The sequence below is a fragment of the Pogona vitticeps genome, chromosome 1 (assembly GCF_051106095.1).
Source record: "Pogona vitticeps strain Pit_001003342236 chromosome 1, PviZW2.1, whole genome shotgun sequence".
Taxonomy (NCBI): domain Eukaryota; kingdom Metazoa; phylum Chordata; class Lepidosauria; order Squamata; family Agamidae; genus Pogona; species Pogona vitticeps.
The window spans coordinates 282,239,445-282,265,576 of record NC_135783.1 but is presented as its reverse complement, the minus strand read 5'-3'; the positions used below and the strand labels follow the sequence as shown (position 1 = coordinate 282,265,576).

The 26,132-nt window shown below is 41.1% G+C and overlaps 1 protein-coding gene across 3 annotated transcripts in view; it reads right to left on the bottom strand.

Annotated features, from left to right (window-relative positions):
• The window catches only part of PDHX (pyruvate dehydrogenase complex component X), a 76,749-nt gene that overhangs the window by 49,324 nt on the left and 1,293 nt on the right, over window positions 1–26,132 (bottom strand). For all 3 annotated transcript variants that reach the window (XM_020782818.3, XM_078383438.1, XM_020782816.3), the window contains exons 2-4: window positions 8,478–8,561; window positions 4,836–4,936; window positions 486–685 (exon numbers count right to left, since the gene is read on the bottom strand). In XM_020782818.3, the coding sequence (XP_020638477.3) occupies window positions 486–685; window positions 4,836–4,936; window positions 8,478–8,538 (362 nt within the window). In that variant the 5' untranslated portion in view covers window positions 8,539–8,561. The remainder of the gene's footprint in view (window positions 1–485; window positions 686–4,835; window positions 4,937–8,477; window positions 8,562–26,132) is intronic.

The window sequence follows — 26,132 nt, the reverse complement described above, 5'->3', positions numbered from 1 at the left end:
CTTTTAAGAGTAACAGATTTGCTTTAGCATATTTTTGTGGCTTAATCTACCTCCTCAGATGGACTGTACTCCAAGAAATCTCATACTAAAATAAGCCTGTTAGACCTAAAAGTGCTACACGACTCTTTTTGGCTACAAAAGAATACTAATTGCAAAGTAACAATTGGGTTACAATGAGTATTATATCAGGATCGTTGAAACTTGTGTAATCGGTATCAAAAACGTTCATTGTACCTTACAATCCACCTATTCCCATAACAATTATGTGAGAGAACTTAGGATAAAGATGAGCACAAGACCATCCAAGAATTTCAAGTGTGAGAAAAAGGATCATGACCTTCCCATAGCCCAACAATCTACCAACAGAGAGTTACCAAAAGAAAAAATAATAATAATTCCACTATGAAGTAAGAGACAAAGCTGCATAGTATAATTGAACACTGAAAGGATTGATTCAGAGGTGATTTCAGAGTTCAGAAACTCACTGTAGTTTTCCAGGGTGGAGTTCTGTTTTATGCACAGATGATACAACAGCTGTAGGAGTTGTTTTTGCTGCTGCTGGCACAGACAAGGAAGGTGCTTCACTAATGTCACTTGGTATTTCAACTTGCTTCCAGTCTTGCCCTTCTTCTACCAGCAAAGCAATCAATGAACCTAAACGCACATTTTTACTTCCTTCCTCTACCTGAAATATAGAAGGAGAATTAGGATGGATATATGTGTGCCTCTGAAGTAAATGTTTCAGCTATGTTTCATATTATATCTGAGAACACCCAGTTTTACTCCGAGAATTAAATTAATCCAGAGTATATCCTTTGGCAATCTATCAAAACTCTTCGTTCACATTATATAACCTACAGAATTATTATGTGCTCAAAGTTATCAAGTGAGTTATTTAAACAAGTAGAAGGTGCAGCACGGATGCCTTCAAAAAGAAACCAGTTTCAAACTCTACTCCTAAACACACTTTATAAAGCATTAGATGCCATTGCTCTTAGCAAGGTTTACTCGTCAATGATAGTCACTAAAATATTCTGCAATGTCTCACAGAGAATGGCAGGAAAGACTGTTTGTCAAATGGAGAGGTATTTACTGAAAACTACAGTTGGCAACAGAATTTGGGTCACTGATAGAATCCAAGGCGAGCCAGAACAATGTGATCCTAGAACAAATTTACTGCAAAATAACACTGGCATGTACAAGCTGGGATTCTTGGGGGTGAAAAGAGAAGACATCAGGTCCACTGGAAGTACATGTGTCATTGAGATTCTCTCCCTTGTTTGTTGCTCAAGGGAACAGTCAAAACTAGAGATGGGGGTACTCGTATACAATTCCGCTGCTCCCCGCACAGGTGGTGATAACGAAGGTCCAGCCCCCTGGGGCCAGACTGTCCACTCACAATTCCACCGTTGCTGCCAGCTCCGCAATCTTTCCTATCACTCTGGAGCTTGCGATCAGCTCGCCACTCCTGGCAGGAGGCGGGACAACAAGCCTCCTTGCCAGGTCGAAGAGTGGCTCGCTGATCACAAGCTCCAGAGTGATAGGAAAGATCGTGGAGCTGGCAGCAGCAGCGGAATTGTAAGTGGACGATCTGGCCCCAGGGGGCTGGACACTTATTATCACCACCTGTGTGGGGGTATTTGTATTGGAATACAAATACCCCCATTTTTAGTCACACTCTCTTAGCACTGCAGGCGATACAGAGACACCAGTGCTCCATTTGTTGGGTAACTACAACCTCCATCTCTGCGCTGCCGAGTATCTTCAGCAGAAGTGAGCTCTGTTATTTTTGTTTGTGGAGGACAGCTGGCTCTTGGACATAGCATTTCCTTCACTGTTTGCTCTCTTCAAGGATAAAAGCTGGAGACAAGGAATGCTTTGCAGTTTCGAGTTCACATAGTTGCTCCCCTCTTCAAAATCTGAGTTGTAACTGGGAACTCTGCACTACGTCCTTTCTTCAGGTGCTTTTGTACACTCAAGTACGGGAATAGGTTGCTAAAAGTGTCCACACTGAGGATCAGGTAGCAGCAAAGATGAGTAGCAGCACCGCTGTTTTTCTTTCTTTTTGAAAGAATGTTTTTTTAAACAAAATGATTATTCTCCAGTTTTGGAACTGGATAAAGTAGTTCAGTGAAACAAGCAGGCTCCACAGTCAAAGTTTAAAACCACAGGAAATTAACCTGTGTTGCTAAGTCTGCTGGAATGGATCGTTTCACCTGCATATGGCATAAAGAGATGAACTGCTGGCTGTCCATTTATCAAGTAGGAAAAACTACTGACAAATTATGGAAGGCTGCAAGCTCATTATTAGATATACCAGAGTTCCATTAAAAAAACTTTTAAAAAAGAATATTTTTTAAAAAAATATTTTTAAAAAGGAAGAACTTGGATAGGGAAAATCCATCTATACAAAAATCCTTTGACTGATCTCCCTACTGCTGAACAAGTAACTGGCTACAAGGACAGCTCAGTGAATATAATTTTGCAGGATTGATGAAATCCTCTCTGTGAGTTAGCATCTTTTTACAGTATGTTCTCACAAGAAGCTGTCAACAGTGTACATTTTATGTTGTCAATGTTGCCCTGCTTTAAAAAATGCACAGTCCCATTATTTCACAGTTCAGACAGGAGTCTTCTCACTCAGTTTTCCCCTCATCTACTTAGATTGGTATTTTATATCCCTTTCACACTTCAGGCTATCTTCAAAACTCATTTGCAAGATACATTTCAGCACAAAGTTTCAGGCCACAGCAGGTTCAGGATCAGTTACGTGACATGAATTTGCATAAGGAACATAAGGGGATTACATATCAAGTCCTTGATAAGGTTTTAATCTGCAACATAATGACAGTGTTTTAAATATAGTCTTCACATTAGATAAGATGGCAGAAGGGCTTTGGCATACAATTTTCTTTCATTAGCTCTTCCCCCTCTTACTATGTCCTGTATATTCCCCAATTTTATAAAGAATAAATATAGCTATGTTGTTTTCAAAATTAAGATTTGATAAAAGTAATAACTTTAAGTGCAGTTAAAGCACATTACATCTCTTTCAGTCAGTACTAAATTACAGCAATTTCACATTGGTGAAACAAAGACATTCTTGTCCTTCCCTAACATGGCGTGAACGTATGTGGTATGAAGGCAAAGTTTCTACCAGAAAGGAGTTTGATCTGCTAAAAGCAATTTCTTGTGTCAGAAAGCATAATGTGATTTAGGAAGCAGGTAGTTGTCAGACTAGCAAGTCAATCACGTGATGATGCCAATAAGCTTAAGTGGCAACTGGATAAAAATATCCTCAGAAATATATTCTGCAGTTGACTGAGAGATGTCTATCATGCCCATAACAACTCCACTGGAAAACTATTCCAAAATGTTTACTTTTAGCCTAATGGATTAAAGTCATGTCTGCTGATACTAGGCTATTCAGGCGTTCAGAAAAGGACTAGCTCTTCCCTATTTCATCTTAGCTCCCATATGTGGTAAGCTAAATCAGAGAGCGGTCTCTGCTCATGGAGCATCTCGAGATGACCAGGAGTCCTGAATTTTCAGTGGAGCAACCAGCCTGCTTCGTTGGGTCACAGGCTCAGGTCAGCACTCAACAGATACAGTGGTGCCTCGCACAACGAGTGCCTCACACAACGATGAATTCACACAACGATGCCTTTTTCTGTTAAATTTGCTGCCTCACACAGCGATGTTTCCTATGGGGGATTTTCACACAACGATCTCCCTTTTCGCTCCTGTAAAAGTGTCTTACAATGTTTGGAAGCTGTTTTAAATGATTGCAATGGTTAGTCCACCTCCTGAAACCTATGTAAACTGATTTTGGTGTTGTTCTGACACTTCGTTAATTTATGATGATTTTTTGTTTTTTCTCCATAGGAAACCATTGGATGGTCTGTCTAATGGTTTCCAATGGAAAAAACAAAAAATTATCATAAATTAACGAAGTGTCAGAACAATACCAAAATCAGTTTGCATAGGTTTCAGGAGGTGGACTAACCATTGCAATCATTTAAAACAGCTTCCAAACATTGTAAGACACTTTTACAGGAGCGAAAAGGGAGGTGTTTCACAGAACGATGTTTCACACAACGTTGATTTTTTTGGAACCAATTAACATTGTTATGTGAGGCACCACTGTATTTGAATACAGCTTTAGACAGTATTCAACACAGACCGGTCTCCTTCTTTGCCTCTACTCTATTATCTTCTCCAATATGCATGCTTAATTACAACCCTGTCCCATCAGCCTTCCTTGGGTAAATCACCTTTTGTGTTCATTTCAGCAGATGCCCTCACTGAGATTAAATAGTGCTTCCATTATGAAATGAGCTTATTCATAATCATAACTACAATAGCTATTTAAAAGTTTTTTCTAGTTGTGATTCATTTCCATACATATTAAGTTCCAGAATGTGGGTCTGCAGATGCACATATGAAGCTAGTACATACTGTTCGTTCATCTGATTGATCTGTAGCTACTTGTTTGCTTATTTCTATATGTATTAATCTTCCCCTGTGTTGTCAGTTGATTCTAAAAACATGAACAACTTTATTCTTTAAAAGTAAAACAGTATTCAATTTAGATGTCATAGGAAAATAATTTGGTAATACTGTATATTACCCGGAATTAAAGGGGAATCAGGGAATTTTTCCTCTCAGAAATCTATTCAGTTCAACAGTGGTCATTCAGTGCTTTCACGGTACATAATATGAGTTGTATATGTGTAAAAAAAATTTAAAATCATGACAAAAAATTCAGAAGAGTGCATTGGCTAGCAAGCTTATATGCAAAAGTCCATTATAGTGGCTAAAAAGGTTCTTCTTACCATTATTTTAGCAAATATGCCATCATCACTTGATTCCATAGTAACCACTGCTTTATCCGTTTCAATTTCACATAATGCGTCACCAACATTTACAGTTTCTCCTATATAATGGGAAGATAGTTCAACATTTTTCATCAATTTATCTCAAGAGCATCAAGAAAATAATCCAATATTTTAATAATATATAAGTTAACATGTACAGAAATGCTAGCCAGCCTCTTATTGCCTAATACAAAGTGGAAGGAGAGTCATACATGCATCCCCATGGTAAAGAGAAGTCATTCTTCAAGATACAGAAAAAATTAAAACATGTCCACAGCAGAAGGTTGTTACATTCAATACCATCCTTATTAACTAGCATTTTCTTCTGAATTTAATATCATATATACACATGGTAACAGATTTATAATCCTAGACTCCTTCATCAATTTAAAGCCTGGCTGGATGCCTGCCAACAATCATGGGAGCAAAGTGCAATAGACATGCCACTAAAATGACACATATTTTTTTGTCTTTTTTACTTCCTTTATTACATTAATGCGAAAACAAAAATGGAGTCTAAAGAGGTCATGACAGAATATATGAATATCTTGGCAAAGAAAAAAATGTCACATGCAAACTTCTTTTAAATAAATTCTTGGGTCTTTACAAAAAAACTTGTAAAGAGTATTTTTTTTACTTTATTGGAAAGTAAAAAATAATGTGGTATTTGATGATTGTTGGGGGCTTTTTGGGCTTTTTGGCCGTGTTCTGAAGGTCCTTCCTAACATTTCGCCAGTCTCTGTGGCTGGCATCTTCAAAGGACAGGAGTAGCAAAACATGGTATTTACTGAAGCTCCTCCCACACAAATCCATTTTTCCTTTTAGATTGTTATTTTATTAGGAATAAGACAGCACTATAATTCTTTAGGAATTGGAGGAATCAAAAAACATTCTGAGATTATTTATTTTGGGTAATTTGTTATTCTAGGATGGGATGGCAGCTTCATATATCATCATGAATATTGTTTAGGATATTGAAGTCCTAACATCTTTCTGGACTACAGACTAGATAATCTTAAATAAGAAATACAGTGGGGTCTTGACTTGAGAACTTAATCCGTATTGGAAGGCGGTTCTCAAGTCAAAAGGTTCTCAGGTCAAATCTGCATTTCCCATAGGAATGCATTGAAAACCATTTGATCCGTATCTGCTCTTTTCCGACCATAGAAACTAATGGGAAGCTACTATTCTGCCTTCGACCACTAGAGGGGGATATTTTGTTTCTTTTTTTCTTAGGTCAAGAAAGGTTCAGGGAAGGCAGGGAAAATACAGTCCAGGCAGTACCAGGCAGTCTGAAGACTCCCAATCCACTCTCTAAACGCTGGGAGGAGTGAGGAAGCAGACAGGCACCCTTTTCACTGGCCAACAGTTAGCTGAAAGTTCAAATTTTGCACTTTCCCTGCCTCCCACGTGGGTTTTTTTCAGTTCTTAACTCAAATCTAAGTATGTAAGTCAAGTCAATATTTTCCTATGAGAGTGGTTCTTAAGTCAAAATGTTCTTAACTCGAGCCATTCTTAAGTCAAGACCCCACAGTACAAACTCTTCTTACATACCAGCAGTTAGCAGGTTTTTACACCACAGATTTAAAGCCATTTAAATTTTTTAAAAGAATTAAAAATAGATATTAACCAGAAGGTGAGAAAGCAAGTCTGTTCTAGACCAGGGGTCCCCAACCTTTTTAACCCCGTGGACCAGCTGGGGAAGGCGGGGCACCCCCTCATACTCATGCATATGCACGTGCCCACTCTTGCACAGGCACATGCGCGAAGGATCAGGAGGGTGCTTGCACGGGCGCTCGTGCGAATGCACAAACGGTGGCACTGTGGTCATGCACATGCACAAAAGTGTGGGGGAGCGATCGTGCAGTCACTGGCACACAGACAGAAAGGGGCTGGGGGGAGTGCATGCGAGGGTGGTGGGAGGTCTGTCTCCACGGCATAGTCCAGCACCGGGCCACAGACCAGCACCGGGCCACAGACCGGGGGTTGGAGACCTCTGTTCTAGACTACAGCAACAAAAAAACCATCTGCTTCTTCATTCCGCAACATTTCAAAAGATGATAAAGCAATTTCCATACTCTCAGAACTTAAACTTGGAACCACAAAAAGAAACAACAGCCTTTTATAAAGTTGGTGTTAATATCAGGCTCCAGTTACAATAAATTATGATGAGGTGCATGAGAAAGCATTCATATCAGTATCTGTAGTGAATTAGCAATGAACAAGATGAGGTTTTTCAAATAAAAGTTGCAAAATTTGTTGCCACCTTTATTTTTAATAAACATTCTAATGCAATGTTCAAACTATAATTTTATTTCTTATTCAAGCTCCTTTTAATCAATGCTATTATTTCAAAATATGATAATAGGCTTTACCATAGAGCATCTTTTTTTAGATGACAAGAATCTGAAGACCAGGAGATAATGAATTATAATCCAAAGTATCATTTTACAAAAGACCATTTGGAAAAATTAAAAAAGAAGCACCAAGGCCATCCTAATTTAGAGACAGAAGTACAAAACGGACATAACTTTTCAAAAAGTCTTTAAAGAGATGTTTTTGAATTATTAATACCGCCAGCCTGAAATACTGGCTGGCACATCTAATAAGCAGAACAAAGACATATTCAAAAAGTCTTGAGCCTCATCCCAAAAAAAGACCTGATGGACCAGGAGCAGTATAAAGCACATGTATGATTTTCACAGATTAAGGCCTCTGTGACTTAAGACGTGCATCCAAAGTATGAAAGCCAGCAAGTTTTGAAGTTAATAATCACCGCGTATACTTCTTACAAAAAAATCTTAGGGACAAATGGAAAAACGTTTTACAGTTTAAAGTCACCTTGACTTACACCACAACCATAAATCAAAACAACAGTAAGGTAAAGGTTCCCCTTGACATTTAGTACAGTCGTGTCTGACTCTAGGGCGCGGTGCTCATCCCTGTTTCCGAGCCACAGAGCCAGCGTTTGTCCAAAGACAGTTTCCGTGGTCACGTGACCAGCGCGACTAGATACGAAATGTCGTTACCTTCCCACCGAGTTCGTACCTATTTATCTACTTGCATTTTTACATGCTTTCGAACTGCTAGGTTGGCAGGAGATGGGACAAGTGACAGGAGCTCATTCCACCATGTGGATTCAATCTTATGACTGCTGGTCTTCTGACCTTGCAGCACAGAGGCTTCTGCAGTTTAACCCACAGCGCCACCACATCCCTATGTTATACAGTAGCTCAAAATAAATCATGAGTGATCACAAAGCAACATTCTAGAGCAATGAAGGGCAACTTCAGTCTCTCTGGATGTTGCTGAACTGCAACTTTCCATTAGCCTTGGCCTAGAAATGGGAGTACAAATAACATCTACAGCAGCTGTTCCCAACTCTGGGTAACCCGGCTGTTCTTGGACTGCAAGTCCCAGAAGCCTTCACCACCAGCTCTGGGCACAAACTGACCACCCTCGGTCTACAAGGCTGATTCTGTAACCGCAAGCACATGAACATTCTAAGCAGCAGGCATCAATCTTTTTTTTTACTGAAAGAGGGGCATATGAACAAAAAACTCTTCAGGCTCAGTGATATCTAAAAAAATTCAGATTCACCTTCCTTCTTCAACCATTTCACGATATTCCCTTCTTCCATTGTAGGCGACAGTGCAGGCATAAGGATTTTAATACCAGGAGTACCTTTGAAGGAAAAAGGTAAAAATATTAGTAGTGTTTCACTTTAACGGTATAACAGTTGCTCTGAATCTTAACGCTATGGTCCCATGTGTACTTACAAAGATGCATGTTCCACTGAACTCCATCCAAATTACTTCAGAACAATCCTGCATATAATGAACCTGCATCACATAGCTAGAATGTAGAACTGTCGCTTAAGGTGTTTGCCACAAGCATTACCTCTAATTTGTGCCATCACAAAACTGCCACAGAGGTGAGTGATGGGACAGTAAATGTGAGCAGAGATGAACTATGCGCTCGTTGTTATGCTAATGTTTGGTATTACAATGTACAATTAAACCACACTAGTGTGGCTTATTAACTGGACCTCAACATATCCTTTATCTTACACGAAAGTGATAAACTACATGCAATATGTTAAAATGAGCACAAAACTACAATATACAGCTGTATGTACAGAACAAAGAGAGTCATTGCTGATAAGGATCCTCTAAAATTTTCTTTTCCAAGATTTAATCTTTTTGGAATTTACAAACATATCTCATATATATATGAGAGAGAGAGAGAGAGAGAGATGCAAAGTATATATACTGAAGCATAATACCAAACCAAAAAAGAAAAGAAAACTGAACCTTACAAATACAAACTATTTCACATCATAATAGAAAAATGTTCATCAAATCCAATCTACAATCTGCCCCAATCAAAGTTCCACATGGAACAGATGTTTCAATTCAAACCAGCTTTTCCACCATATCAGAAAGTATAAAGAACTATGTAATTAAAAAATATTTTTGTTTATCAAGGCATCAGTGTAGTCCTGTGTTACAATCATTGGGCTGAACTTTTTTTTTTTTACCCTCACATAATTCAATATTAAGAGGCCAGCACAGGCAGTGCAGGTTGATTCACATGAATAAGCACACAACCGCAAAAGGCTACTCTAACATTTTAATTTGCAACACTTTGCTGATGAGATTTATTGGATTGTGTTACGCCAGTAAGGATAACGAATAGGACTTTAGGTAAGGATTCTAAACTGCGCTTGAGTAATACATAATAAACTCAAAGTATACTAATTTGTCAAGAAAATAAAACACAGTAACTTTCTGATGAAGCAATTTGTCAAGGTTGCAACAGCATTATTGCACAAATTCTAAAAGTGAATGATTACACATTATGCAAGAAAGGTAACCTGACATGTTACCAAATCAGGCCATACTGTGAAATATGGTTTCATTTAATCATTATCATTATAGGTCAAGGCTCATGTGAGTGAGAACAGGCTTCTATTAGTTAAAGAGCTGGTGACAGTTTTAATTATCAGGTAACGTACATTGTTTTTTCAACCACTTGTATGATATAGGTTTTGTACACACATCCAAGCAATTTTGGGGAATTTGGTATTGAAAGCATTCCAAAAACTCCTAAGTCTTTTTTGGTCTACATCATAAAGCAGATGATATATTATGAAAAAAATGCATCACAACATATAAAATACATACATTGACACAATTACGCAAGGAATATCCTACACCTTAAATTTCCACAGTTACTTCACAAAACACTCTTCTTGTATACAAATAATTTTGTCCATCTACTGCAAAACCAGCATACGTATGCTCTTATGTATACGGAAGGCTAATTTTAGCAATCTAAGAGAATTGACAACAACATATAAACACAAGATGGACTAATTTAAAGGAAAAAATAAATTGTATCATTTACTTTGTATACAATTTGTATTCATTGGTTGCCACATTTAAAATCTGGTAGGTCAGCTTTTTAAATAAAGGCACGGAAGTTCTGCTCAAAATCCTGCAAGGTAGGCTTCAGCAGTATGTGGACCGAGAACTCCCAGAAGTACAACCTGGATTCCGAAGAGGCAGAGGAACTAGAGACCAAATCGCTAACTTGCGCTGGATTATGGAGAAAGCCAGAGAGTTCCAGAAAAATATCTACTTCTGCTTCATTGACTACACAAAAGCCTTTGACTGTGTGGACCACAGCAAACTATGGCAAGTCCTTAAAGAAATGGGAGTGCCTGACCACCTTATCTATCTCCTGAGAAACCTATATGTGGGATAGGAAGCAACAGTTAGAACTGGATATGGAACAACTGATTGGTTCAAAATTGGGAAAGGAGTACGACAAGGCTGTATATTGTCCCCCAGCTTATTTAACTTATATGCAGAATACATCATGCGGTAGGCTGGACTGGAGGAATCCCAAGCCGGAATTAAGATTGCCGGAATAAATGTCAACAACCTCCGATATGCAGATGATACCACTTTGATGGCAGAAAGTGAGGAGGAATTAAAGAACCTTGTAATGAGGGTTAAAGAGGAGAGTGCAAAAAATGGTCTGAAACTCAACATCAAAAAAACTAAGATCATGGCCACTAGTCCCATCACCTCCTGGGAAATAAAAGGGGAAGACATGGAGGCAGTGACAGATTTTATTTTCCTGGGCTCCATGATCACTGCAGATGGAGACAGCACCCACGAAATTAAAAGATGCCTGCTTCTTAGGAGGAAAGCGATGACAAATCTTGACAGCATCTTAAAAAGCAGAGACATCACCTTGCGAACAAAAGTCCCCATAGTCAAAGCTATGGTTTTTCCTGTTGTGATGTATGGAAGTGAGAGCTGGTCCATAAAGAAAGCAGACCACTGAAGAATTGATGCCTTTGAATTGTGGTGCTGGAGGAGGCTCTTGAGAATCCCCTGGACTGCAAGGAGAACAAACCTATCAATTCTAAAGGAAATCAACCCTGAGTGCTCACTGGAAGGACAGATCCTGAAGCCGAGGCTCCAGTACTTTGGCCATCTCATGAGAAGAAAAGCCTCCTTGGAAAAAACCTTGATGTTAGGAAAGTGTGATGGCAAGAGGAGAAGGGGACGACAAAGGATGAGATGGCTGGACAGTGTCTGCGAAGCAACCAACATGAATTTGACACAACTCCGGGAGGCAGTGGAAGACAGGAGGGCCTGGCCTGCTCTGGTCCATGGGGTCACGAAGAGTCGGACATGACTAAACGACTAAACGAACGAACGAATGGAAGTTATAAGGCTGCAGTTTTTCTGAGTAACCTGCATTAAGTTAATTGCCTACATTTCTATGACAGTGACAAGAAACAGGAAACCAACACCTCTGTAATCAACATGGACACACAGAATATCAGATACAGTGGTGCCTCCACTTACGAACATCCCCACTTATGACCAATTCAACTTATGACCAGCTCCAGCCGCAAAATTTTGCTTCTACTTGCGACCGGAGCTTCCACTTACGAACACAAAAAGGCAGGGAAAAAAGGTGGGAAATTCAAATTGCTAACTGTAGGTGGCAACAAGGCTGCTTCTTTGTAGCTCTTTCACCCCAGCAGTTAGAGAGTGTGTGTCGTCATCGGAGCCTTGGGACTGCCTCCTTCTGCTTCGGAGTGAGCGTATGTATGTTTGCAGGGACGTAAGGTGGTTTTTTGCTTTTTAAAAACTTCTGGGTCTTTTTGCAGCATAGTTTTAGGCTGGGGGGTTATGTTTCTGTGCTGTGATGGGTCTTGGGGGTTTGTCTGTTGGGTTCTCCCCCATTTCCGATGGGTCTTGGGGGGGTTGGTTGCTTTTGGGGTTTTTCCCCCATTATGCTTACCTTGCTTTTTCCTTTGTTTTCTGTGCATTTCCGACCTTGTCCCTCTGTTCTCTGTGCACTCCCAATCTGCTCCGTTTGTTTTCTGTGCATTTGCAATGGGTCCTGCATGCTTTCCTTGCTTTTTCCTTTGCATTTCCAACCTTGTCCCTCTGTTCTCTGTACATTTCCAATCTGCTCTGTTTGTTTTCTGTACATTTGCAATGGGTCTTGCACGCTTGATTGCTTTTCTTTCCCTCCCCTTCGGCCAGAAGGGATTAATTGTGTTTCCAAAGAGTCCTGCAGTGATGTTTTTTATGTGTGTGTGATTTTTTTTCCTTTGGCTGGAACAGTTCAATGGGGTTTCAATGCATTCCTATGGGAAATGGTGCTTCGACTTACAACCATTTCTACTTACGTCCATCTTCTGGAATGGATTATGGTCGTAAGTGGAGGCACCACTGTACAAGAAAGATAGAAAGAAAGGGAAAGGGGAAAGGAAATAAGAAGTAAAAGAGAGAAAAAACGTTTCTCTCTACAAGATCGGTGGAGAAGAGACAGCTTCCCTTCATCCACAAGCAACATGGAAACCCCTGCAGGACAGAGAGATCTAACATTATTATACCATCTTACTCACCTGCCTACTTAGAATTACTTGCTAACCGGTGAGTTGTTACATAAAATCCATGGTAATTCAACACTAAAACAGAATTTTTGTACAACCTAGAAGTATAACCTTTTGACATATACAGTAGGTTTGTAACCAAAGATGAGCCTTCCACTGGAAGCAAATCTCTTCATCTTATAGCAGGGCCATTTTGGCCTATCAGAAGACCACTGAGTAATGCAAATGGGTGAAAATTCAGAAATATTCTTTCCTTTACACAACAAGTTTGTACAATTGTTCTTCAATGTCTTTTTATAGCTCATTAGAGTTTATAGGCTATAGCCTATTAACCATTTTCCTGATATGATATATATTTGATATATTTGGTGTTGCAGTGAAGAAATTAGCTTCTGGAATACACAGAAAGTGTCTGCAAAGCCTTCTGCATGGCAGGTTTTTCTAGCTGCTCATAAATGTGGGCAAATAGTTGTCTGTTTCACTGTATATACTAAGTAAAATAATGGTATTAATGACTATGTACTTGGAATTTTTCAGATATCAGACAGTACACATTCAGAAGATTAATAATAAGCCAGCAATAACATACACGGTTCTATGTACAATCTCTTGGCGATAAACCTAATTCCAAAGAAACTTCTCCTGTAGATTTTTCTAGATTGCAATCCTACTTAAAAACAAGTCCCACAGCATTTAGTAAGATCTACATTTGGGACTTAATATTTAGATCTTGTTCTGATACAAGACACAATACTTGGATTTCATGGCAGGGGGGTTGGACTTGATAATCCCTGAAGTCCCTCCACCTTCACAACTCTATGATTCTCTTTCTATGAACTCTATGGTATTCTTCCATCATTGCACATAGGACGATGGCAGGCAAACATATATAATCCAAACCCAAAGGAAAATATTGGTTCATACAGATCACAATCTGAGTTGGTTTATTAACTCAACACACTAAGCCAGAGATGCAACAGAAACTCTGGCTAAATGGACACACTCAGTGTGATGGTGCATGCCACCCAATTACTAAAAAACAAAGCACAAAGCTTTTCTCAGTGGATTTTTTTATCATGTCACCTGAATGTGAGTCCTTTCTATTGCCTAGTTTCCAACAAAAAATCATTTTTCATTTGTTTCTTTGGTGTGTTGAAAGAGAAAAAAATCAGAGAAAACAAAGGATCCATATTTGGACAAAATCATAAACAAAGTGCAGATCAAAGACTTACACATTACCCCATGAATTTTACAACAGTTCCGGTGTCACCAGGGCTAAGAATTATCAACTGGAAACCCCTGTTTTCAAACTCATCTCATCTAATGAGCATCCTTAGTCAACTCATTACCTCTTAACCATCCATCTGTAATACAGAGAGAATACTGGTCAGCTTTACCAAGTTATTCTATGAATTACTAAGACAGTACATTTTTACTTATTTATTTAATGCAAATTCTTTCTTAACGCTTGTTGTACTGTCAACATTCATTTTCATTGCTTATGTTCTTACTTTCAGTCCAACTGCTTTATATCACATTGAACAGACAATCTAACCACACTTTCAGAGAAAACAACAGAACTATGCATTAGTCCACTGAATCTCAAGGTAGAAAATCCAGTATACGCCTTCTTGCTGTCTGTGAAACTTTGCTATATACCTCTAGCACCCTCCTAGAATATTTATTACTCAGAAAAAAGCCAAGAAGAATTATATACAACATATAATAGTAGGATGCAGAAGGGAATTGCTTGAAAGGCGAGGGATATCTACAAATTCTGTGGCAAAAAGAAGAAAATGAAACTTCCAAACTGTAATGAGAAATGCTGCTCATTCTGACAGTATAACACTAATAATTGTGCTTGGGTATTTGTTAACCACAAAAACTGTCAGCTATCAAAATAATGTACATGAATATCCTTCATTGTTACTAGAGACAAACAACTTATATCAGATATTTCTAAAAACAGGCTTTTCAAAATGGGCTTTTCTTACTGAGATGTAGAGCTCAATAAGTTGGCTGCAATCTTATGGAGCTTCTGACAGGTAGTCAAAAATGGATTATTCTGTCAGGACTTTTAAAATAGTTTTTTATCCACTTTAAACTTTTAGAGAAGATTTAATGCTGTTCTTTTTTACTATTTTAATTTTACCTTATTTTGCTATGGGGTCCCTGGCAGGTGAAAAAGCAATTTACTAATTTATTTATTTATTTATTCGAATTTTACCCCGCCCCTCCAGACAATGTCTACTAGGGGTGGCTTACATGGATAAAAACACAACAGTATAAAATGTATAAAATCATCAAGAATACAATTATAACAATTAGTTCCAAACAACACAATACCAAGACAGCATGACTCAAGGAGAAAAGAGAAAAAAAATAGAAATCACTTAATTGACTAGAGGGAAGGCCTGCTTGAATAGCTATACAGTTGTGCCCTGCTTAACGATTACCCCGCATTATGACGAATCCGCTTCATGACGATATTTTTGCGATCGCAATTGCGATCGCAATACAATGTTTTAAATAGGGTTCTTCGGCTTTGTGAAGATCGGTTCCCTGCTTCGGGAACTGATTCTTCACATTACGACGATCAAAACAGCTGATCATCGGGTTTGCAAAATGGCCACCAGGTGCTTAAAATGGCTCCCCGCTGGGCTTAGGGACGGATTCCTCACTATACAGGCACCAAAATGGCCACTGTATGGAGGATCTTCGCTGGATGGTGAGTTTTTAGCCCACTGGAACACATTAACTGGGTTTTAATGCGTTTCAATGGGTTTTTAAATTTCGCTTTACGACGTTTTTGCTCTACAGTGATTTTGCTGGAACGAACTGTCGTTAAGCGAGGCACCACTGTATTTGGGAGATAGCATATTTTTAAATGCATTACCAGAACTGGCCACGAGACGAAGCCAGGGATTATGCTATGTATTCTTCACTATCAAGTATTCAAAGCAGTGTCTAGGGTAGTGGCTAGTTCTGGTAATACATGTGAAAATAAGTGTTTTTATGCATTTTTCTTAGTATTTTTAATATTTTCAGGCCCGGGATAAGTGAAACTGTGGACACTGATACTGTGGATATGGGAGTCCTCCTGTATTGAAACAGGTTTCAATCCAGAGAATAAAGCTTTAGTAACTAAACTCTTGGGTTACCCAAATTCTCAGCTGTAGAGGAATCATGTCTTCATGACTGGTGGAGACCATTTTCTAAAAAGTCAATACTTAAATTTTTCTTTTCTTTTCTTTTTTCCCACCCATCACAATGCAGTGCGGTGTGTAGGGGATAGAGAGACAGACTAGGATTCTGGAGTCCAGGGTTCGAACCCCCTCCTCGTTCCGCCAGGAAAATTCCCTGGGGAAGTGGTAAATCCACTTCTTAAGTACCATACTTACCTTGAAAACCCTGTCAGGGTCGCTGTAAGTCAGTTTCACAACAATAACAAAGACAACGAAGGCGCTAACATAAAATGTTGAGAGAAGTTGAAGGTAACAGTGCTCGCCCCCCCTTCCCACTCCCCTCGCTTGTCTGGGCGGCGAGAAAAACCAAACGGAGTCCCTCAAGCCTCCCGTTTACCTCAGTTTTTCCCAGGCCATTTCTACAGGGGCTCCGATCACCCGCACATTGCTCAGCCATGGCGCTGACGAGGCCGAAGTCTTTGAGCCTCGTCACTTCAAATAAATACCAGCAAGTTAAAGTGCAATAATTGAATCAATGTTCTCTAATCAACCCAATTCTCTGTGCAAAATACACATAGAAAAGGGAAAGGGAAAGCATCTTGATAAAGAATCACAACGATTTCTACTATATCTACCACACTAGTGTAGTCAGAAGTCTGCATATTGATTTGATTTGTTTTTTGTATGTGAACATGGTCAGTTTAAAGAAGTCAACATACAGTCTTACAACCCAATGCGGTCACCAACACTCAAAAGCATATATTTTATTAAGTAACTAGCTAGTCACATTAACTTTGAGTGTCATCTCAAGCCCAGTAAAATGAGCAGATATGGCAAGAATCAATCTGCAGTTCTATTCTCATGCTCAAACCGATTAATTTCTTTATGGAAATAAAACATAAAGTTATAAGCATAATTTTAACGAGCAAGACATCATGAGTCACAAACTCACAATGTTCCGAAAACAAACCTCTGAACATAAGTAGATATGATTATTACTTTCATGCAGCTGGTACTCTATCAGGCCCCTGCAAAGAAGTTGCCTCTGTCTTGTACAGTGGTCCCTCAATTTACGGAATTAATCCATATTGGAACGGTGGCTGCAGGTCGAAAAGTCTGTAGGTCGAGGCTCCACTGACCTACAATGCATTGAAAAACGATTAATCCGTAACTGGCCGTTTTTGTTCCATTTTGGGTTTTTTTTCCGGTCTGTAGGTCTATTTTCCAGCTGCAAGTCAAACCTAAATTTTGCAGCCAGAGAAGTCTGTAACTCAAAAAGTCTGTAAGTGGAGCCGTCTGTAAGTCAAGGGTCCACTGTATTTTAAATTTTTCCAGGCCAATAATAGTAAAAAGATCCATGAGTCTATATTTAATATAGTCACTGAATTTTAAGGGTGTTATCTAATTTGACCAATCTAATCTGTGCTCAAGAAAAAAAAGATATACAGATATATCTTGTACTCTTCAGGATACATTCCAGTAAGGTTAAGTATATGACTTTACCAGTGAACTCTGAGATGTCCAGTAAAATAAAATAAATTGGCAAATGGGGGTTACTGCACAACAACTTAAGCATGTGATCTATACATCAAAGCCCATGCAACAATGATTATGAACCACTCAGCAGCCTAGCCGAATGATCTATCCACTGAAAGTCCAAAGAGCATTCATCCTTCCAAAAATCACATCCACACTCAAGCCTAATGGTACAATAATATTTCAGTAAAGTTTTGTCAACTAATCCAACTGACCAAGCATTATCACCAAGAATGCAAAAGGTTTACCTGTCAGCTGCTAAAGAGCACTTTCCTCAGGCGACCTGTTTTGGGGGGCTATAACTTTGACGTTCCACATCCAATCTTTGCCAAATTGGAAGGGGTGGGGATGAGAGTCAGCTGAAGATTTGCTGAGAGTTTGGCATCTCTAACTGACACAGGGGGCATTCTACTGCTCCCAGGAGTCCCAAATTGCTCAAACCACAAAACCATTCATTTTGTCAGAAAGTTTGTGGTTTGTGAACCACCACAAACCATTTCCCCAGTTCATGCCCATCTCTAGCCGGTCCTAACTCATAAAGTCCTAAATGTCTTGGGTCTGAGCTATATTTTAAAGGACCACACCTCCCTTCATGAGGCTGCCTGGATGTTAAGATCATCAGGGGAAGCCTTGCTCCTGGTCAGTTGAAAAGCAGATGCAGCTTGTGTTGGATGAGCTTACACTCCCTCTGAAAACACAGGTGTACAGCTTGGGGGTGCTCCTAGATTCAGCTATGAGCTTGGATGCCTAAGTTGGGCATCCTAAGTTAGGCATCCAGGCTCATAAGTTGGGCACCCCTAAGACATGGGCACTAAGAATGGTTTTGCTCGGTTCAGTGCAGCACCCACACAGGTGTTCTGCGGGTGCTGCTCCCTTACTCCCATGGGCGATTGCCAACTCACAAGCAGCAGCTCACTTCCCTCCTCTACCTCCTCAGGCGATCGCCCACTCAGAGGCAGCACTGCAGGCTTCCATGCCCTGCCTACTCATCTAAGTTGGCAGCTATCAGAGGAGGCAGAGGAGGGAGGCGTGCTGCTGCCGGTGAGTGGGCGATCGCCTGGAGCAGACGAGGAATGGACGTGCAGGGCACCTTTAGAACACTTGTGCAGATGCTGCACCAAACAAAGCCATACCACGGTTTGAGCTCATCTCTACACATCAGTAATATGTTGTGATTTTGCTTCATCCTAGGGTTGAACATCAGCTTCTTGTTCAGCCCTGTAGTAACCAAAGAATTACACAAACATCCAGTTGAATGTATTTTGTGCATTTCCCAAAAAAACAGTACATACACTTAACGAAAAGCAACATAGATATAGTAGAATTACAAACTAAGAAAGTCACTGTGATTGGGTTCTTCTACGTTTGGGGGCAACCCTTCATATTCGGCGGGAAATAACAGCGGAGACGTCTTTATAACTTTCAAACTCTCAGCTTTATTAACACTCATCTTCTCCAGCACATTACATGGGATCAAAAACTCTTAACTCTGGCAATAGGCCACAACTAACCAAACTGATACTCTTGCCATAGTCCCACGAACTCAAGGGGATGTCCCCCACACCATTCCTTGTAGTCCGGTCTTGGGGGAAGGACTACTTTGGAGGGCACAGATCGTCCCACAACATGCGTGTCTTATCCAGCCTCTTTCGTCAGGTTTGTCATAAAACCGGTTGTGAGCTATCTCTGCTTCTCTTTGTAGTTCCAGCTCATGTGGTGCTACTATCACAGTCCATTCCCTTGTCATGTACCGCGTCAGCTTCAGCTCTCCAGGAGTGGGCTCTGGCAGCAATCCTCCCACCTTTAAGTTAGGGAAGTCCTTTATCAGCCCTTGAGTCCTGATCCTCTCGAACTCCTTCCTTCGAGTTTCAGCTCTCTTTCTCTCGTAGTCTGCTACCATTGAACTGAACCAGCCTACCGCCTCCTCATACATATCTTCCAAACTGTCACTTCTTGCTCCACCCGCTTCCCCGCTTCGCCTCTTCTGCTAAACAAACCTCCATCTTTCCTGCTTTTTCTTTTTATTCTAATTCTCCCACATCTTTCGTAACTGTCACCCCTTCATCTTTTTGCTCTACCCTCTTTTTTCCTCCTCCTCCTCCTCCTTCTATGGCCTCTATTATCATGAACGGCTCACTTGTACACTCTGCTCCTTCACACTCACACATGGCTAGATGAAAGAGTTTTAAAGGATGACTCCAATATCCATCAACATACTAACACCAATATCAGTTGTCCATGTATCTTCCTTATTAGAGCCTCTCCCTTTGTCCTTCTAGCTCTCAATGCACACTTGTAAATGCAGAGATTCATTTCACATAAATGAATAAATATGCTAAAGGTAATATACTATTGCCACCTGCATGCTGAAATTAATACAGATGCTGAAGAATAAATCACAAATAACAACATACCAAGTCGACAAATTAAAGGAGATTTTTTTTTAAAAAAGAGGATGTTATTATTAGAGAACAAAATATTGTTGCACCTTAAAGACTATGACATTTATTTCAGTACTGTTTGAATTTTTGAGGATTAAAATCCACTTCCTCACTACAGGAGAAAATTCACTACAAGTAAGGTTAAGACAAGCACTGAGGTAACACTGGGCACACTGCTTGCACCAAAGAGGTAGTACAAGAATTTATTTTTTCCTCTGTGACCTGTGAGCCAGAAGGTGAGTCGGGGTCATTGCTCGCTAGAGTGCCATCCATTCCCCACCAAAGAGAAAGAGAGTGGAGGGAAATGTGGACTCCAAATGACTCCAGAGAAAGCCCCAGAGGAGTCCTTACCCAGGGCAGAAGAAGAAGCACTAGCTCAGGACATGATGGGGATGGGAGTGAGGGAACAGCAGTTGAAAGAGGTGGGAAAGGAGAGCAGGAAGAAGGAGGAGATAGAGGCAGGGGGAGGGGAGGTAGTAGAGAGAGGAGAGGCATTGCCTCCAGGCTGGGAATGGATCTAGCTGCAAGATCCTTGGACCCAGAATTGGGAGAGATTGAGAGTACCCAGAGAAGAGGTAGCTCATAGGAGAAGGCCAGCGATCCCTCCCCGACCATCTTAGCGGAGGGAAACCGAAGCTAGAGAAGGAAGATAAGAGAGGAGAGAAAGGGGCAGAGGAGGACAGACGTCAAAGGAGTGAATGGCAAGTACAGAAGATAAGGAAGATGGAGGAGTGGAGAAGGTCTGGGAGACATTGGATCCCAGGAGACATCCCAAGTGGGAAGATTTCCTTGGAGACACGTCTGTGCCCCTGTTGCCTATACAGACGGGCACAAAGTTAAAGGAATGGACATCTCTAGAACCCCGGAATTCTAGTTATGGAAACCCCTTTCCGCCCTGTTGGAGGAAGGAGACAGAGACTTTGTACCAGCTGAGGACAATGGTTTGTTTGTTAATACAAAAATAAATGTTCCATAGTTACCAATGCGAACGATGTGTGGTGAACTTATTGGTGAAAGGGAAGAATTCCGATCTCATACATCGAACCCTCACATGGCCCAAGGTCGTAACAGAGTTTCTTGAAAAAGCATAAGCCAAACCTGCACAATGGGGCAGCAGCAATGTTTGTGCCAGCTGGAGATTTCATGTTACTTTGTGAGCAGGGTTTCAGGCTCCACCACTGTCCAAAAGGATCCTGGTCAAAATGTGCTAACGTTTCAATTACTACTTGTGGAAAAGTGCTCGTCTGTCAGCTTCTTCCAATTAGTGTAATAACTAGGCTTTCCAATGACTTTCAGAGGCTCAGCTTTAGAGAGCCTTGTCCCATCAAATCAATGTTAAGAAATAAAGGAATCCATCTTATTCTGCATCAGACCACTTATAAAATCACATAAAGTTGGTATGGCAGTGGCATCATGGGGGAATAACATTCAAGACTGAAAAAATGTTATTCAAATATACAGTGGTGCCTCGCTTAGCGAGTGCACCGTACAACGACGAATCCGTATAGCGATCCCCTTTTTCGGGATCGCTATACGGAGCGCCCAATCGCCGCACCTCGCTTTGCGACGATTGGGCGTCCCGCGGCCATTTTGGAGCCGCCGATCAGCTGATCGGCGGCTCCAAAATGGGCGCGGAAGGACCCGAAATGGCCCCGCGCTGTGTTTTCGCGCCCTCGGCAAGCGAGGGGAGGGCGCAAAAACGCGGTGCGGGGCCATTTCGGGTCCGTTTTGAAGCCGCAAAACAGCTGTTTTGCGGCTTCAAAACGGCCGCGGACGACCCGAAATGGCCCCGCGCGGCGTTTTCGCGCCCTCCCCTCGCTTGCCAAGGGCGCGAAAACGCCGCGCGGGGCCATTTCGGGTCGCCCGCGGCCGTTTTGAAGCCGCAAAACAGCTGTTTTGCGGCTTCAAAACGGCCGCGGGCGACCCGAAATGGCCCCGCGCGGCGTTTTCGCGCCCTCCCCTCGCTTGCCGAGGGCGCGAAAACGCCGCGCGGGGCCATTTCGGTCCGTTTTGAAGCCGCAAAACAGCTGTTTTGCGGCTTCAAAACGACCCGAAATGGCCCCCCGCGGCGTTTTCGCGCCCTCAGCAAGCGAGAGGAGGGCGCGAAAATGGCTGCCCGGGGCCAGGAAACTTCTCTAAGTGGGAAGTTTAGGGCCGATTTGGAACGCATTAAATGAAGTTTAATGCGTTCCAATGGCTTTTTACTTCCCGCTTAGCGAAGATTTCGTATAGCGAAGGTTAATCCGGAACGGATTAACCTCGCTATACGGGGCACCACTGTACTATTGTCCCATTGTTCTTATACTCTATTCTTCATCCAAGGAACTCAGAATAACTTATCAAGATTATCTCACATAGGCACTGATCAAGGCAAACTGAATTTGAATAATCTATTCAGTTTTTTCCAACATCCTATGGTCAATGTCATTTAATAGTACTATAGTCATATTGATAATGCAAGTGTGACAGCGGAGGTAAAAGTAAAATTCCTCTCACTGGTGTGCCATCCCTTCCGCCCACAGCAGAGAAAGAAATTCAGACTTTACCTGTTTCCCCTCCCAAAAAGACAGGACCGCCAGAGCCTAACCCAGGAAGAGCAGAGGAAGATTTGAAAGGACTAATGGTCATAGAGACCGGGAAGGATTCGGCGGGAAAGGAACAGAAGCCGAGGGTGGAGGTGGAAGCAGGACTAGCAGATATAAAGGGGAAGAAAGGGAGTTGCTGCCAGGTTGGGAGTGGATGCAGGATCCATAGACTGGAAAGTGGGAGAGGCTCCAGATACCCAAAGAGGAATCAGATTTCCAGAGGAGAAGGGAGCTCACCCCCAAAACATCACATTGGGGTGAGAAGGAGACCAGAGAGTGGAGGAGAAAGTTAAGAGAAGAAAAGGAAAGGGTCAAAAGAGAGAGAAGGGAAAGATTAGAATGGAGAGTGAGGGAGTAACAGATGAGGGGTACCCAGAGGAATCTGGCAGACATACACCCCCACCCAGGTACCCACCTGGTTGGAGCTCCAGGACGAGACACAGTCCCCTTACTGGAAGGGAAAGCTGGACAGGTACTGAACCCCAATCTGTCAACAGACTGGTCTGGATCATGGAACACTGGAGGGGGAAACCCTTTTAAAGACGAAGAATGGAAGCCCCTTGCTGACCCGTTGTTAGAAGGAGATAAATGTTGGAATATATTTGCAGACACTGGTTTCTTGTTAAACACAGAAATAAATGTTACCCCTCTTTTAAAACCCTGTAAGACTGGTGATTTATTTGGAGGAAAACAGGAGTCCGAACCCTCAAAGTAAGACAATCTAGGTTATTGGACAGAATGGAACAGTACTCACAGCTAAAAACATCTGTCCTCAGAAGATACAGTACAGCATAACTTCAATATAGTACTGAATAGGGCATAGAAGTTCAATGTGTTAGCTGTTGGCAATTCTAAAGCAAAAAGCAAAATGTGCTGCTTATATACCGCCCCATAGCGCTTCAAGCACTCTCTGGGCAGTTTACAAGTTAATTATGCAGGCTACACATTGTCCCCCCCCCCCAGCATTTTACCGACCTCGGAAGGATAGCAGGCTGAGTCAACCTTGAGCTGGCTACCTGGGATTGAGCACAGTTTTGGCTGCAGTACAGCGGTTTAACCACTGTGCCACGAGGCTGCCTACCTAAATAAACTTCTTATATGTCAATCAGGGTATGAAGATTCTTGAGAAAACAACTTAGTTTTTCCAATATTTTAGCACAAATGCAAATTAAAATCCACATAGCTTATATGAATTTATACCATAATAAACATGTCAACCTTTCACTGGCCTTTGGGGTGTATGTGGGGGGGGGGCTTTAGAAAAGGATTTAGGTACACTGATTTACATGTGAATAAATTCACTAAACTGAGGCATTAACTAAGGCTAGAATGCTATACAAACTTTCTGAAAATAGTGGGATTCAGTTCCAAATGACTACCTACCCCATGCCCTCTAAGTCAGTCTTTTTTGGCTGAAGTGCAAGATCAACTTGTTTTATCCTGCTACAACAACAATAAAAATCATATGCTGCCAAGTCAATTCTGATTTCTGGCAACTCTTTTCTGATTTTTCCAGGTAAAGAATACTCAGAAGTGATTTAGCATTTATGTCTTCCAAGGGTGTCCTGGGACTGCACAGCTTGCCCAAGGCTACACAGGCTGGCTTTACTCACAGGAGGAAGGAGGGAATCGAATTCCCAACCTCTGGCTCCATAGTCACATACCTAAATCACTGAGCAATCCAATCAGCAACTATCACAATTATGGGAACAGTATTAGTCCTCTTTATCAGACCTGTAGTAAGGATTATCCAGATTTTTTGGGGAGGCAGAAGAGTGAATGAGTGAAAAACTCTGAATATTTGAAAGGTACTGTGTAATCACTAAGCATTTCATTACATCTATAATGCTAAATCAGAAGCAACTTGCAAGCCACTTACTTTGTTTCAAGTATTTTGCTGAAAACTGGCAGAGTTTTATTTTGGCAAAAATAGTATAGGTTTTCATTTTATCATATTAGAAATGTCTGATGTCATCAGCCATGGAAGGCAGCCCATCTAGGAGAAGGAAAACTCCGATTTCAAACCTCCACTGCCTTGTGGCTATATCCACTCATGGAAAAGGCTTCAGGAGTTAACCTCGAGGCAAAATCCGGAGCTGGAGTCCCGAAGGCAGCATGTGTCGTTCTGCCAACTCCTGCGACATTGCTGGAACCAGTTGTATTGGCTCTTGCCTTTCCATTGGACCATTTCAGCAATGTGGAGAGGGGGGATCTGCTGCTTGGGTAACAGCCTATCCTCCATATTACCTTACCCAGGCTTCATGCTCTGGAGAGGACACTCCTCAATTCAGAGCATGTTACCATAGTCTCTTGAGATTGAAGGATGCCTATGTATTAGAAATGTCGAAATAATAGCTTCCAAAGTTTCCTAAAAACAAAACAGCTTGATTATGACCAATACTCTGTTTTGTAGCTGTACCAGCAAACAAGAGTGATACAGAACTGGTGGGCAGCTCAGTGGTATAGGTATCTGGCTGTGAAGCCAGAATTTGGGAGTTCAAATCTCCATTGCGTCTCCTTGATAGGGGTTGGACTTGACGATCCATAGAGTCCCTTCCAGATCTGCAGATGATGACTACAATCACTACTAATTGCAGAGTATCTACTTCATTTTCTGCTTTTGCATGACTTCATTTCGGCAAGCCATGCATAACCCAAAATCAAAGCCAGAATTCTTTTATTAGCAGTAACCTGTTGCTGTGGGTGACACCATTCCCACTATACAAGCAGGGCTACAGAAGAGGATATTAGTTTATGGCTATTTTAACATGTAAACCTCTTTAGATATTGCTGTAAGGGCCCAAAAGTACCATAAAAATATTTCTATTAGAACAATAATCTAATCCACAAACATTTTACAAAGAGACAACAGCCTCTCCAAGTACATAATCTCCAGTTGCACAACCAAACATTTGGAGTTGCATCACCAAAAGTTAAGACCAATTACAAAGCACGTAAAATTGCTATGCTCACTGTCCAAAACACTCTTCAATGCAACAGTGTCAAAGCCAAGAATAGTAAGAAACTTACCCACACTGAAAAGAATACTGAGCCAGGTATTACAAATCTTACGCCAAATTGTTCATATAATACAGATCATACATTGAATCCTCCCAACTATATTGCAATCCCAAAACAATACATATATAAACATCTAGCCATGCACCATCATAAAGACTAAAGTTTTATTTGGCATTGACCAAACTCATCTCCAACTAGCTGGATAGCTCAGTGGTTTAGGTATCTGCCTGCAGAGCCAGAGGCCGGGAGTTCAATTCCCCACTGTGCCTTCTGTGAGTGGAGTCAACCTGTGTAGCTTTTGGCAAGCTGCACAGTCCTAAGGCACTCCAGAACAGAATGATAAACCACTTCTGATTATTCTCTGCTTGAAAAACTCTGGAAAGGGTTGCCATAAGTCAGAATCCATTTGATGGCACATGATCATTAAACTCATCTCCAAATTGGCTGGATCATCATATCACAGCTTCAGTGCAGGCATGTATAAAGCTTCAAATCCATTTATTGAAATGTCTGTCTTCTGGGACTTCAGTCCCCAAATCTTAAGGAAGGAGATGCAA